General features: G+C 47.3%; 1 protein-coding gene across 1 annotated transcript; it reads left to right on the top strand.

Moving 5' to 3' along the window:
• The first annotated feature begins 2900 nt into the window (after positions 1–2900).
• Positions 2901–4034, top strand: LOC108830656 (meiosis-specific protein ASY2-like). Its single transcript, XM_018604250.1, has 3 exons — positions 2901–3423; positions 3502–3696; positions 3775–4034. The coding sequence occupies exons 1-3, from the start codon at positions 2901–2903 to the stop codon at positions 4032–4034; spliced, it is 978 nt and encodes a 325-aa protein (XP_018459752.1).
• The last annotated feature ends 9629 nt before the right edge of the window (positions 4035–13663 follow it).

Here is a 13663-nt window from a genome sequence, read left to right as displayed (position 1 = left end):
GAAACGAATTAGGGGTCTTAGATTCACGGTTTTAAGGATTTGTATTACGTGGCTTCGAGCGAGGATGCAAATTACGTGATGGACTAGAGACGGGATGGTTTTACGAGGAATTGGCCGCACTCGCCGAGCGACCGCAGCACGGCGCACGGGACCGCCCGCGTGGCCGCGTTCGCCGGCACCCGGGCCGTGTTGGTGTGGTCGCTACCGCCGGCGCCCGGGCCGTGATGCAGTCGCTGTCGCTGCCACCGGCGCCCGGGGCCGTGACGGGTTGCCGGAAGTGGAAGAAATGGATGAGGTTCCACTCACAGAGGGAAATTTGGTCGAAACTTGAAGATAGGCTCCAAGCTTCCAGAAGGCCTAGAAGCAGAATTGGTCGACTTCTTGAGATCCAACTCCGATTGCTTCGTCTGGTCCCATGAGGACATGCCTGAAATTGATCATGACGTCATCATACATCAACTCCAAGTGGATCCAATGCATCCTCCTGTCAGACAGAAGAGGAGGAAGTTCGCCCCTAAAAGGGACGAGATAATCAACGAAGAGCGTCAAGAATGTACTGGATACCGGATTCATACGAGAGGTGCAATATCCAGAATGGCTAGCTAATGTAGTGGTCGTTAGAAAGAAGAATGGGAAGTGGAGAGTCCATCGACTTCACAGACCTTAATAAATCCTGTCCTAAAGACCTCTTCCCCTTGCCTCACATCGACAAGCTAGTCGATGCAACCGCTGGCCATCAGCTGATGATTTCATGGATGCATTCTCCGGATATAACCAGATCCTAATGCATCCTGACGATCAAGAGAAAGACCTCGTTTATGACCTCAGGGGCATCTACTGTTACAAGGTCATGCCTTTCGGATTGAAGAATGCAGGTTCGACCTATCATAGGCTTGTCAACATGATGTTCGCGATCAGATGGACAGACGACCATGGAGGTTTATATTGATGATTTATCTGGTGAAGTCCCTAGAACGGTGAGGACCATATCTCACACCTTCAACAAGCCTTCACCACTCTCAGGAGGTACAACATAAGCTGAACCCTTCGAAGTGCTCGTTTGGGGTAAGCTCTGGAAGTCCTAGGGTATATAGTCACCCACAGGGGCATGAAGCAAACCAGAAACAGGTGAGAGCAATCCAGGTGATACTTCCCCTCGTAACGTCAAGGAGTTTCAAAGATTGACGGGAAGGATGGCCGCCCTGAGTAGGTTATCTCCAGACTGTCCGATAAGTCGCATGCCTTCTTCGAACCTCGAAGGACCCCAATGACTTCCAATGGACCGATAAATGCGAGGAAGCCCTATCCGATCTCAAAGCCTACCTCACTACTCCACCTCTTCCTCTCAAAAACCTTTGAAGGGAAGGTCCTATTGCTCTATATGGCGGGTATCAGAGCAGGCAGTCAGTGCGGTCCTTGTAAGGGAATAAGGAAGGAAAACAACATCCTATCTACTATGTGAGCAAATCATTGCTAGACGCGGAGACCCGCATATAGTCACCTTGAGAAGCTGGCCCTTGCCTTTGTTAATGCGGCTCGAAAGTTACGCCCCTGCTTCCAGCTCATCAAATCGTGGTGGTCACCTCCTTTCCCATCAAGCAGTCCTTCATAAGCCGAAGTGTCCGGACGATTAGCAAAATGGGCCATAGAGCTAGGAGAGTACGATGTGATCTTCCGACCTGCAACGGCTATCAAATCGCAAGTCCTAACAGATTTCGTAGCCGAATTCTCTACTGCCATGCTTCCAGCCCTGGAGCAAGAGGTAAAGCTTCGTGATAGCGAAGGGGAGAAAGGCGAATAGACACTGTACGTTGATGGGTCTAGTAACGTAAGGGGTGCAGGGGTGGGACTAGTCCTAATTCCCTTACGGGGGATACATCAGGCTCAAGGGCCGTACGATGCAACTTCAAAGCAACGAACAACGAGGTTGAGTGCTGAAGCTCTAATAGAGGGCTGACACTTGCCAAACAGATGCGAGTAGAAGAATCCAGGTCTTCAGCGAAGACTCACAGTTGATCATAAGCCAAGGTCCAAGGCGATTGCCAGGCGACTACTCGATAGGTTCCTGTAGAACCTAAAATCTACACTCAAGTATTTGTAGTGTTTGTAAGTAAACTAGGGAAGTGACAAAAGATGTAGGCAACGATATCCTTAGAACACAACGATGTAATCGGAATTCGGTAGACAAAATGGACTTTTATTGATTAAGAGGTCGAGTACAAAGAATAGCTAAGAGATCGACTATAACAAGGAGGTCGATCAAGAATGAGATCTAAACGAAGTAAGAAAGATGTAAATGTGTGGTGTGCTCTCTCTCTAGGGTTTTCGCTGTGTCTTTAGCATTGATCTTTTCTTCTTTTTATAGGCTCGACTCCGCTATTCTTGTAACTGCTTCCGCGACCTTCTCGACTTGGACGACCTGCTTTTTTATTTTGTTGACGTCGCTGTGGCCTCCTAACTTCGGCCCAATCCGTTTCGTCTATATAACCTTTGTCTCGAACTATGCATCCTCCTGATTATCTCCTATGGAACAGATTGATACTTCCTCGCGGGCTTCTTGTTCATAGCCCATAATCCGAAATAGGCCCAATCATTTAGGAGACCGAAATTGGGTCTAACATTTGTCCCCCAGCCCAGTCGGTTTAATTTTAGGAAACCGAAAGGGCGAGCACTTTTTCCTTGGTCGCGAATCTCAGAGCGGAGTGGCCACGCGCCCTCGTTTGATTTGACCTGTCGGCCACTCTTCCCAGATCGTGCGGCTCTCATTGATCGCAAAGATTGTCTTGGGAGCTGTCGTTTTTCCCTTTATTTATTTGATAGCTTTTTTTGTAATGGACTCATCTTTTTCTTCTACTTCGACTTTCTTTCTTCTGCAAACTTCTACCATTTGTTCATATTTCATGGCGTCTCTAAACAAATCGGGTCCGCTTACCCCAGCCGAATACAAAGCCATCCTGAAGCTTCGGGGGATTCCGTACGAGGCAACCATTGATTATCCAAATGGCGATACTCCGGGGAACATGAGACCGGGATATTGCGGAGCCTACATGTGCTTTTTTTGCGACGGCCTTATGTCATTTCCTATCCCTTCGTTCCTCCTCGAGATTCTAGCGGAGTTGAAGCTGGCGTTCACCCAGATTACTCCGACCTTCTGGCGTTACGTCTTGGCGACGTTCGTTCGGGCCAGAGAGGAAGGGTTAGAGTTTGGTTTGGCTGAGTTAAGGCAGCTTTACACTCTCAAGCGAAGTAGCGGCGTCACTGGAGCGTTTCTTCTCTCTCTGCGTGCAGGTCGCTCGATTATTAGCGACATCCCTGGGAAAGATTTTTATTGGACGGACAAGTTTTTTGTCTTCAAGGTCGATCCAGTGACGGTTGGGGATTTTGACTTTTCTTGGATTCTGATGAAATGGAACGAGAACGTAGGTAAGTAGTTTCCTATTACCTCTTTTTTTTTTAACTAGCACGATTATTTGATAGGTTTTGATCTTGATTTTTCTTCAGGGTTGTTTGGATCCTCAAAGGCGACTCCAGAGCTTCGTGGTTTGATCTCGGCGCTCCGCCGAGGTAAATGCAGTTGGGACAGTTTTACTTCGGAGAGGGTTCGAGCTGCTTATGCTTTGCCCTCCGCCGTGAATCGTGCCATTCCCGTCGCGCTTGTGGAACCGATTCGTCCTCGAAAAGACCAGAAAGATAAAGGTGAGTTACGTCCTCGTATTTTTTCTTTTTTCTTTTAGTTTGACGATTTTAATTTGTTGTTGTGGCTTTGACTTTCAGGGGTGAAAAGGAAAGACCCTCCTGCGGAGCCTTCAGATGCCAATTCTGACTCCGCACCTTTGAAACGAGCTCGCGAGACTCCGGACAAACGGGTGACTAGAGCGAGCTCTCAGATTCAGTCTCCGATTGTCCGGGTTACGCCGCTTTCTGTGGTTCGTCTAGATCGTGATGCTCAACCGGATTCTCGAGCATCGGGCGAGGTGGACATCGAGGAAGTCGCTCCCAAGGTTCAGCGACGTCGTCTGATCTTGGACGATTAGTCTTCTAAAGATTTTAACGTATCGAGCTCAAAACCTCCGATGCAAGATCCCGGAGAAGGTACTTCTAAGCCGGTCAACTTTCCTGCGGACTGTCAAAGTGGTTCTCCGCTGGCATTCTCATATGACGTCGATGCTCCAATTTTGTAGAATCCTGAACGACTCGCTGCCCTCTGGTGGAAGCTGCGAAGTTCTTCGTGCGTGCTTCCTCCCTTTGAGCAAATGCGAGGTCGTGATGCCTACGTTTAGATGGCGATTGCAAATGCCAAGGTAAATCGTGTGAAATTATTTAGATACTGAAATCGTAGCCTTAATCTTCTTATCTTTTTAGGCTATGGAGGCTAGCAATGAGTACACTGCTTTGATGGAGGAACGGTTGGCGAATTTCCCCTCTCGAAGGGAGGCCGAAGGTCATCTTACTTTGATCCAATAGTTGCGACAAAGTTAAGTGCGTCGCAGGCGAGTGAGCAGGAGCGAACGAAGCAAGTCGTCGACTTAAAGGTGCTTTTGACGGCTAAAGCGACGGAGAAGGTTGCGCTTGAGGAGGAGAAGGTCGCGATGGAGGCGGACCTTGAATCTTTGAAGGCGAAGTTCAGAAGAGAGGCTGAGCTGCGAGAAAGAGTGGCTCGGAGGGAGAGGCGAGCTGCTTGTCGGTTGGTAGCCAAGGGTTACGATGCTGCCCTCGATAAGGCTAGGGAGACTATCCAACAGAAGAAGGCGGAAAGTGCCGCGGAGATGCGCTTATAGGAGGTTCGCGCAAAGATCGAGGCTTTGGCCGAATATTTGGAGGGCGGGTTCGAGCTCGAGGAGGAGCTGGATCGTCTTAAGGATGTAGATATATCGAGGGAGATCGAGTATGGCCTCGCGGCAGTGTCGGACGACTCTCTTAGGGGTCTCGACCTTCCTCAAGTTGCTGATAACTCGGTCAACCTAGGGGGTTGAATGACACCTGTTTGATTTGGCGTTTTATGTTTATTTGTTTAAAATATTTTGTTTGCTTTGTTTTTGTTATTTATGTGTGTTGTTTGTTGAAGAACATTTTCATATGCTTTCAACGGATTAATGGATGATACCTTTAATCTGGATTTGTATATTTTTGTTTGAGCATGCGTTTAGTATCTTTTTTAGATATTTTTGAAGTAGAGACTGATCAGGAATCTACTTTGTTGGGGTTCACGTGGTGAACAACGTTTTGGTTAGAGAGTTGTTTGGTTGTTTGGGCTGCGCTCGATGTTGAGTTGCCTACGTACCCTTATTCGCGGGATCAAGCCGATTCGTAGTTCTGAATAGCGTTTTTGTTTTATGTTATGTCGTTGGTGGCCCCCAGTTCGATGTTGGATCGGAAATGGGACATCGAAGTTAATTATAATATCTTTTGAGGTTGTAAGCGTTCCATGGCTCCAATTCGGGGCGTCCCGTTTTGCATTTTTCCAGTTTGTAGACGCCGTTGCGAACTTCTTTTATTATTTTGTATGGGCCTTCCCATCTCGTTCCTAGTTTTCCTGCGCCTTTTTCTTTTGTTCCGTCGAACACTTTGCGTAACACTAGGTCGCCGACTGAGAAGCTGCGGTCTCTTACGTTTGAGTCGTAGTAACAGGCAGCGGCTTGCTGGTAGTTCTGGATACGCACCGCAGCTCGTTCTCGCCGTTCTTCGATCATGTCCAGATGTTCCAGCAGTATTGCTTCGTTTATCTCGATGTTATCGGGACATATTCCTCGTCGTGTAGATGGGACCTCAATCTCGGGAGGTATCACTGCTTCGATTCCGTATGACAGGGAGAACGGTCTTTCGTGGGTTGCCGTTTGGGGTGTTGTTCGACATGTCCAAAGTACTCCGTTCAGCTCCTCGCTCCACTTGGATTTTTTAAGGTCGAGTCTCTTCTTTAAGTTGTTTACTATTGTTTTGTTTGCGGCTTCGGCGTGCCCATTGCACTTTGGGTACCGTGGGCTTGCAAACTTTAACTTGATCTTCCATTTGTCGCAGAAATCTTTGATAACCTTCGAGATGATTTGAGGGCCGTTATCGGTGACTATTTCGTATGGGAGACCATGTCTACAGACAATATTCTTCCAAATGAAGCTCGTCACCATGGTTCCAGAGATATTTTGGTAGGTCTCGGCTTCGGTCCATTTGGTAAAGAAATCGGTCATTACTAGCAAGAATCGAAGCTGTGCTAGTCCCGATGAAACGAAGGGTCCAACTATGTCCATAGACCACTTCATGAATGGGTATGGCGAGTATATGGTTGATAGTTTCTGTGTTGGTTGGTGCAACATTGGCGCGTGCCGTTGGCATTTGTCGCATCTTAGTGCGAACTGCTCGCTGTCATTAATCATAGTTGGCCAGAAATAGCCGTGCTTTTTTATTTTTATCGCCAAGGATCGTCCACCGGAATGGTTCCCGCATGATCCGTCGTGGGTTTTCTTAAGGATGGTGGAGGCCTGCTTTGGCGACGCGCATAATAGGTACGTCTCACTGAAGGTTCTTTTATAAATTTTTCCTTCCATGATGCAATAGCGCAAGCTCCGAGCTTTTACCTTTCGGGCTTCCCATCTTTCGAGAGGAAGTTCTCCGGTATCGATGTAATTGTATATCGGAGTTCTCCAATCTGGTCTGTTTTCGAGCTCGTCCTGGAAAGCTTTTTGTGATTCGTTATTTACTTCGTGAACGGGTATTCTTCGGGAATCGGGGGATCAAGCGCCGTCCTTGCTCTGCTTGATCGGGTTCTTCGAGAGGATTCAACGGGAAACTTCCGATTCCGGGGAGCTACGAGTGATTCTTCATCGGGCTCTTGGGTATGTCCCTTGGATTTACTACGAGTGACGATTGGAGCGACCATCGGGAAGTCGTCCTTGTTATTAGGGGTTCCTTTAGAGGGATGTCTATACTAGTTCGATCTATTCCTTCAACCGGAGTTACCCTTCTTATAGTCGGATTCGATGTTGACGACAGGGCGGCGAGAGCGTCTGCTGAGGTATTTTCCCCTCTCGGAATTCTCGTAAGCTCGAATTCATCGAATTGCTGTGTAATTCCTCTTAGTACTGCCAGGTAGGCCTCCATCCTTTCATTCTTAGCCTCGTATTCGCCGTGGAATTGGCTGGTGACGAGCTGCGAGTCGCTGAAAGCGCTTATTTTTCGAGCTCTGATGCTTTGGGCAAGTCGCAATCCGGCGATTAAGGATTCATATCCGGCTTCGTTGTTTGATGCGTTGAAGCCTAAGCGAAATGATTGTTCGATCATCTCTCCTGTAGGAGATTCGAGTTGTATTCCTACACCCGACCCTTGCCTCGATGACGCTCCATCGACGTGGAGTTTCCACTTCCAGGTTTTGTCATTGGTGTTAGTTTCACTGGAAACAAGCTCGATGATGAAATCTGCTAACACTTGTGCTTTCGAACTTGTTCGAGGTTTGTACTCTATATCATACTCTCCGAGCTCGATCACCCATTTTGCTAATCTTCCGGATTGGCTTGGGCTATGTAAGACTGTGCGTAATGGCTGCGACGTCATTACCATGATCGTATGGGATTGGAAATATGGCCTTAGTTTCCTCGCGGCATTTACCACTGCTAGGGCCAATTTTTCCATCACGGGATATCTTGTTTCACAATCGAGCAGGGATCTGCTGACATAGTAGATTGATTTTTGTTCATTGTTTTCTTTGCGAACTAAGACCCCACTTACTGCGTGTTCGGAAGTCGCGACGTATAGGTACAGAAGTTCGCCATGAACTGGTTTAGATAGGATTGGAGGTTCGCTTATGTAAGCTTTAAGCTCGCTAAGGGCGATGTCGCAATCGGCGTTCCATTCGAACTTTTTGTTCCTTTTAAGGAGCTTGTAGAATGGAAGTCATCGATCTGTCGATCTTGATATAAATCGGTTTAATGCGGCGATCTTTCCCATGAGCCTTTGCACATCTTTGATCGACTTCGGAGGTAGCGTTTCGATAAGCGCCGAGATTTGTTTGGGATTGGCTTCGATCCCTCTTTTAGTCACGAGGTATCCCAGAAATTCCCCAGACGCTACTCCGAAAGTACACTTGGTCGGGTTTAGCTTCATCCCGAACTTATTGAGGATGTTGAAGCACTCTTGGAGTTGGAGAACGTGGTCGCCGGCTACTGAGGATTTCACTAGCATGTCGTCTATGTAAACCTCCATAGTTTTTCCAAGTTGGTCGGAGAACATTTTATTTACCAACCTCTGGTAGGTCGCTCCGGCATTTTTTAGTCCGAAAGGCATTACTTTATAACAATACGTTCCTCACTCGGTGATGAAGCTCGTTTTTTCTTGATCTTCAGGATTCATGAGGATCTGATTGTATCCTGAGAATGCATTTATGAAAGAGAGCAGCTCGTGTCCTGCCGTAGCTTCGACCAATCGGTCTATATGGGGTAATGGAAAGCTGTCTTTTGGGCAGGCTTCTATTCTTTTTCTTTACGACGACAGGGTTGGCAAGCCAGTCCGGGTATTGTACTTCGCGGATTGAACCTATTTTCAGCAGTTTATCAACTTCGTCGTTGACCGCCTTGGCTCTTTCTGGGCCGAGTTTTCTTCGTTTTTGCTTGATCGGCTTAAACATGGGATCAACATTCAGGTCGTGTGATGCGATGTTGATATCGATGCCAGGCATGTCAGCAGCTGACCATGCAAACATGTTGATGTTATTTCTTAGAAAGATCATTAGATCGTCCCTGACCTTTGGACTGAGATCACGTCCAATGCTAACGCATTTCTCTGGAGATTGCGGATCTAGGGAAATAGTACATGCGAGGTCCTTCTCAGGATCTTTTGTCGAGGGATCTCGCACTGCTGGTTGGTTTGCCCCCTTCGGAAACATTTTGCGGTATTCCGCCATGTAACAGGATCGAGACTGTTTTTGATTCCCATAAATGGTCTTTTCTCCGGTAGGGGAAATGAACTTTACGCATTGATGATAAATCGAAGGGACTGCCTTCATCTGATGGAGCCAAGGTCGTCCTAAGATAGCGTCGAATGGAGAGAGGTCATGCATTACGGAGAACTCCATTTCTTTCTCGGAATCGTGCGCCCTGACGTTGATCGCCACGTTTCCTAGTAAGGGTACTCTGCTTCCACCTCCAAAGCTGTAGAGGGGAGGAGCGTATTTGTTGATTGCCAAATCAGGTCGGCTGATTTTCTCGAAGGTATCGTGCGATAGCAGATTGGCTACGCATCCGGAATCGATGAGAACCTTCGAAAGAAAAGACCCCGACGAGGTCAATCGTGATGATCAAAGCATCGTCATGGGGCATATCGAGCTCGACATTCTCGTAAAGAGAGAAGGTTATCGTAATTTTGTTCAGGGTCGCTTTTCCGGGTCGATGATTGTCCTTTGAGTCGTGAGATGGAGCGTCGCGCGCGGGATCTTTGGAGACCGCGAGCTGTCTTGATCTTGAGTCATCGGATCTTCGTCGGCGTAGGGTGGGATCCATGATCGTGCTTAGAAATCCTAGATCTGGTTCTTCGCAAGGATGTTTTTCGTTTATCTTCCCCACTGTCGGCGCCAAAATGTAGAACCTAAAATGTACTTTTATTGATTAAGAGGTCGAGTACAAAGAATAGCTAAGAGATCGACTATAACAAGGATGTCAATCAAGAATGAGATCTAAACGAAGTAAGAAAGATGTAAATGTGTGGTGTGCTCTCTTTCTAGGGTTTTCGTTGTGTCTTTAGCATTGATCTTCTCTTCCTTTTATAGGCTCGACTCCGCTATTCTTGTAACTGCTTCCGCGACCTTCTCGACTTCGGCGACATGCTTTTCTACTTTGTTGACGTTGCTGTGGGCCTCTTAACTTCGGCCCAATCCGTTTCGTCCATAGAACCTTTGTCTCGAACTATGCATCCTCCTGATTATCTCATATGGAACAGATTGATACTTCCTCGCGGGCTTCTTGTTCATAGCCCATAATCCGAAATAGGCACAATCATTTAGGAGACCGAAATTGGGTCTAACAGTTCCGACACTATAAGCTCACCCAGATCTCTAGGGAGCGCAACTCCCAAGCCGACGCTCTAGCTAATCTAGGGTCCACCCTAGAAACCATGAGTCATATGAACATCCCCCTGCTAGTACTCCAATGGCCCGCGACAGAAAAGGAGACGGAGCCTGAAGAAGTATCCGTAGTAGACGAAGGAGAGACATGGATGACTCTCATCATTAGCTATCTGAGGTATGACACCTTGCCTGAAGACCGAGACGAAAGTCGGAAGATAAGGCGCCAAGCTGCCAGGTACTGCTTTTCCAAAAGGAAACTATACCGAAGATCCTTTTAGGACCCTATCTACGATGTCTCACCCCTAGAGAAGCCGCCAGGATACTAGAAGAACTTCACGAGGAAGAGTGTGGTTCCCATTCCAGTGAACGGAGCTTGGTACTCAGAGCCAGAATGGCTGGATACTACTAGCCAACCATGGCGAGGGATTCCCTCAAACAAGCCAAACTCTGTAGCCAATGCCAGAAGCACGCGCCAGTCTCCAATCTTCCACCAGAAAACCTCAAATCTCTAAGCTCTCCTTGGCCCTTCTGAAAGTGGGGCATGGACATCGTGGGGAAATTCCCCATGGCACCACGGCAAAAGATCTTCCTCCTAGTCGTGACCAATTACTTCACAAACTGGGTGGAAGCTGAAGCACTAGCCAAGATAACGGATCTCCAGATCAGGAAATTCCCATGGACCAACGTGATCACACGCTTCGGAACCCCCAATGAGATCGTCACAGACAACAGACCCCAGTTCACGAACTACAACTTCCGAAAGTTCTGCAAAGACTGGAACATCAAACTCTCCTATTCAGCACCACGACATCCCCAATCTAACGGTCAAGCCGAATCCACTAACAAGACAGTGGTGAATTTGCTCAAGAAGCGCCTAGAAGACGCCCATGGGCGATGGGCAGAGAGCCACATGGAGTACTCTGGGCCTATCGGACAACCCCAAAGACGGCTACCCAGGAGACTCCCTTCTCGCTTGTCTATGGTGCTGAAGCGGTGATACCCATGGAGGTGCACGTAAGGACCACGGTCTATGAATTCCTCTCCCAAGAGGAGAACAACGAGCTAATGTCCCTGAGTCTAGACCTACTCGACGAAAAGAGAGAGGCGGCCCTCCTTAGAAACACGTCCTACCAGTTGAAAGTAGCCAAGAGCTATAACAAGAAGGTCAGATCCAGATCCTTCCAGAAAGGGGATTGGGTCCTAAGGCGAGTCTGTGACCACACGAGGGACAAATCAGCCGGAAAATGCTCCTGGATGGGAGGGTCTCTATAAGGTAATAGAGGTGCAAAGGGCAGGAGCCTATAAGCTGGAAGACAGCGACGGTAAGGTCCAACCCAACTGCTGGAACGCCTTGCACCTCAAATTCTATCACTTCTAAAGTAAGGTCCCCAGATCAAGCTTTATATACTACTACTATTATTATGATATATTTAAGTACACTGGTTTCCTACTCCTATGTATGCGATAGCGTCTCCGGACTAAGCTTATAAAATACATTATTAGTTACGGCTAAAGGGGTTATAGGAACTCCAATGTACTTAAAGGGGCATACTAGCTAGGTCAGGCCCTAAGGGACCTTAGGTCTTAGCAACCCCAATATACTAGTGAGACTACTCACATGGGTGTACAACATATAAGGAACAGGTCTGATCTACCCTATTACATTGTCTGCACCTTAGGCCCTGCGTAAAGGCTATAAGTCCAAAAGTTACGTGGGGACCACCGTACTAGTGCTACCCAAACCCTACGTTAAAGACGCTACGAGCTAAATACACCCAGGGGGCATGACGTATACTGCAAAGTACTGTAATCAGATGCTGACAGCTGATATGCAGGGAGCAAATGTGCGAAAATACCGGTTAGCACCAAAATTTAATACTTATCCAGATGTGGAAAGTAGTGTGTCTGGTGTGAAGTCGCTCCGCGGGGCAGGCTCATGTCAGACCATAGTAAGTCTGAACGTGACCTTTTCTGCAGAAAGGTAGAGTGCAGCATTGAGATTCACGAGAGTGGCCTATACCTCTGGGTGGCAGAGTGCGGTTTCTCAATAACAGATCGGTAGTGGTTCCCCCATGGGGAGCAGAATACGTTCACAAACCTCCAATAACGCAGACAGCCTCAGTGTCTATGACGAACCTCCGGGTTCAGTACGGCCTCATGGTCTATATAATAACCTCTGGGTTCAGTACGGCCTCAGGGTCTATAAAAGATCCTCCTGATTCAATACAGCCTCCGGGTCTGTAAGGAATCTCCGGATTCAAGATCACCTAAGGGTTGATCAAGGACCTTCGGGCCTAACTGATTTTCGGATCTAATAAGAACCTCAGGGTTCAAGGATCTTTGAATCCAAATACCAACCTTCGGGTTTGCCAAGAACCTCAGGGTTCAAAAGCATCAACCTCCGGGTTCGAGGTATCCATCGGGTTTAGTCACGATCCCTGGATTTAAGGATTAAACCCCAACACTCATAAACCTCAGGGTTCAATGAGAAAACCTTCAGGTTCAATAAAACGGCCTTCGGGCCTAGGTAAGGGACCTCAGGGTTCAAGGCTTTAAGAACTTCCGGGTTCTAGGGCTTAAGAACCCTAGGGTTCAAACCAAGCTAGAACTCTAGGGTTCTAAGAAAGGATCTTTCATTCCAAAACTAAAACTCAGGTTTTTAATAATGGATTACAAGGTCTAACGCTTTTCTAATTATTGCAGGGTTCAATCAGTTTACTAACAGGATCCAGGTCCTAGACACTGATGTCCTTCAAAGGAGTCAACCCTTCCAATGGTCCGGCCCTTACAAGGCTCCGATCCTTCCAAGGGTCCATCCCTTCCTACAAATCTGCATGTTTACCTAGACGTCCTTTCATTCTGAAGATACGGAGCTGATTCGACGAGGTCTAGACCCCTAAGCTGTCAACACAGTACAAGATCCTAATCCTAGACCACACAATTCCGCCTAGGAGATTGTTCTCCTTCCACAGAGACCTGTGCTCAGTGATCCTATGAACCGTTCTAATCAGGAGATAGTGTTGGAGAGTTACGAAGGCGTGAATCCAAGAGGCGAATACAACAAAAAAAGGCGAAAATGATAATTATTATTATTATGCTATCAAAAGTCCTTATTCGGCTACAAAGTCATCAAAAGCCCGGGGAAATAAGCAATAATATAAAATAAAGCATAAATATTAAAAACACTTCAGGGCTTCAGGTGATGCGGTGCCAGAGGAAAAGCGTCCAGTTCACCTCTCCCATTCGCCGAACTCTGAACAGTCCCTCCAATAGGTCCCCAACGGTTGATATTCCTCTCCGACCACTCCTTCACGAGCTTCCAACGAGCTTGCTCACGGGCCCGCTGCACGGTCAAAGCTTGATGAGTTATCACCTCTCGAAGCTGGTTACGAAGGAAGAGGATCTCCTTGTGAGGTGGAACACGGGTTCTGGGAAAGGATCCCCAGAGTACTGGGTAGCTGTGGTTAAACCAGATAAAATCCTTTATGAAATGGGTGGTGTACCAGAAAATATAGCCAGAAAAGCTATTTCAATAGCGGCATCAAAAATGCCTATAAAACCCCAATTCATTATTTCTGAATAGGAATATAGAATGAAAAAGCTAAATAACATTTAAGG

The sequence above is a fragment of the Raphanus sativus genome, unplaced genomic scaffold (genome assembly GCF_000801105.2).
Source record: "Raphanus sativus cultivar WK10039 unplaced genomic scaffold, ASM80110v3 Scaffold1186, whole genome shotgun sequence".
Classification (NCBI taxonomy): domain Eukaryota; kingdom Viridiplantae; phylum Streptophyta; class Magnoliopsida; order Brassicales; family Brassicaceae; genus Raphanus; species Raphanus sativus.
The sequence above is the reverse complement of the archived record's forward strand: the minus strand, read 5'-3'. Positions and strand labels throughout refer to the sequence as shown.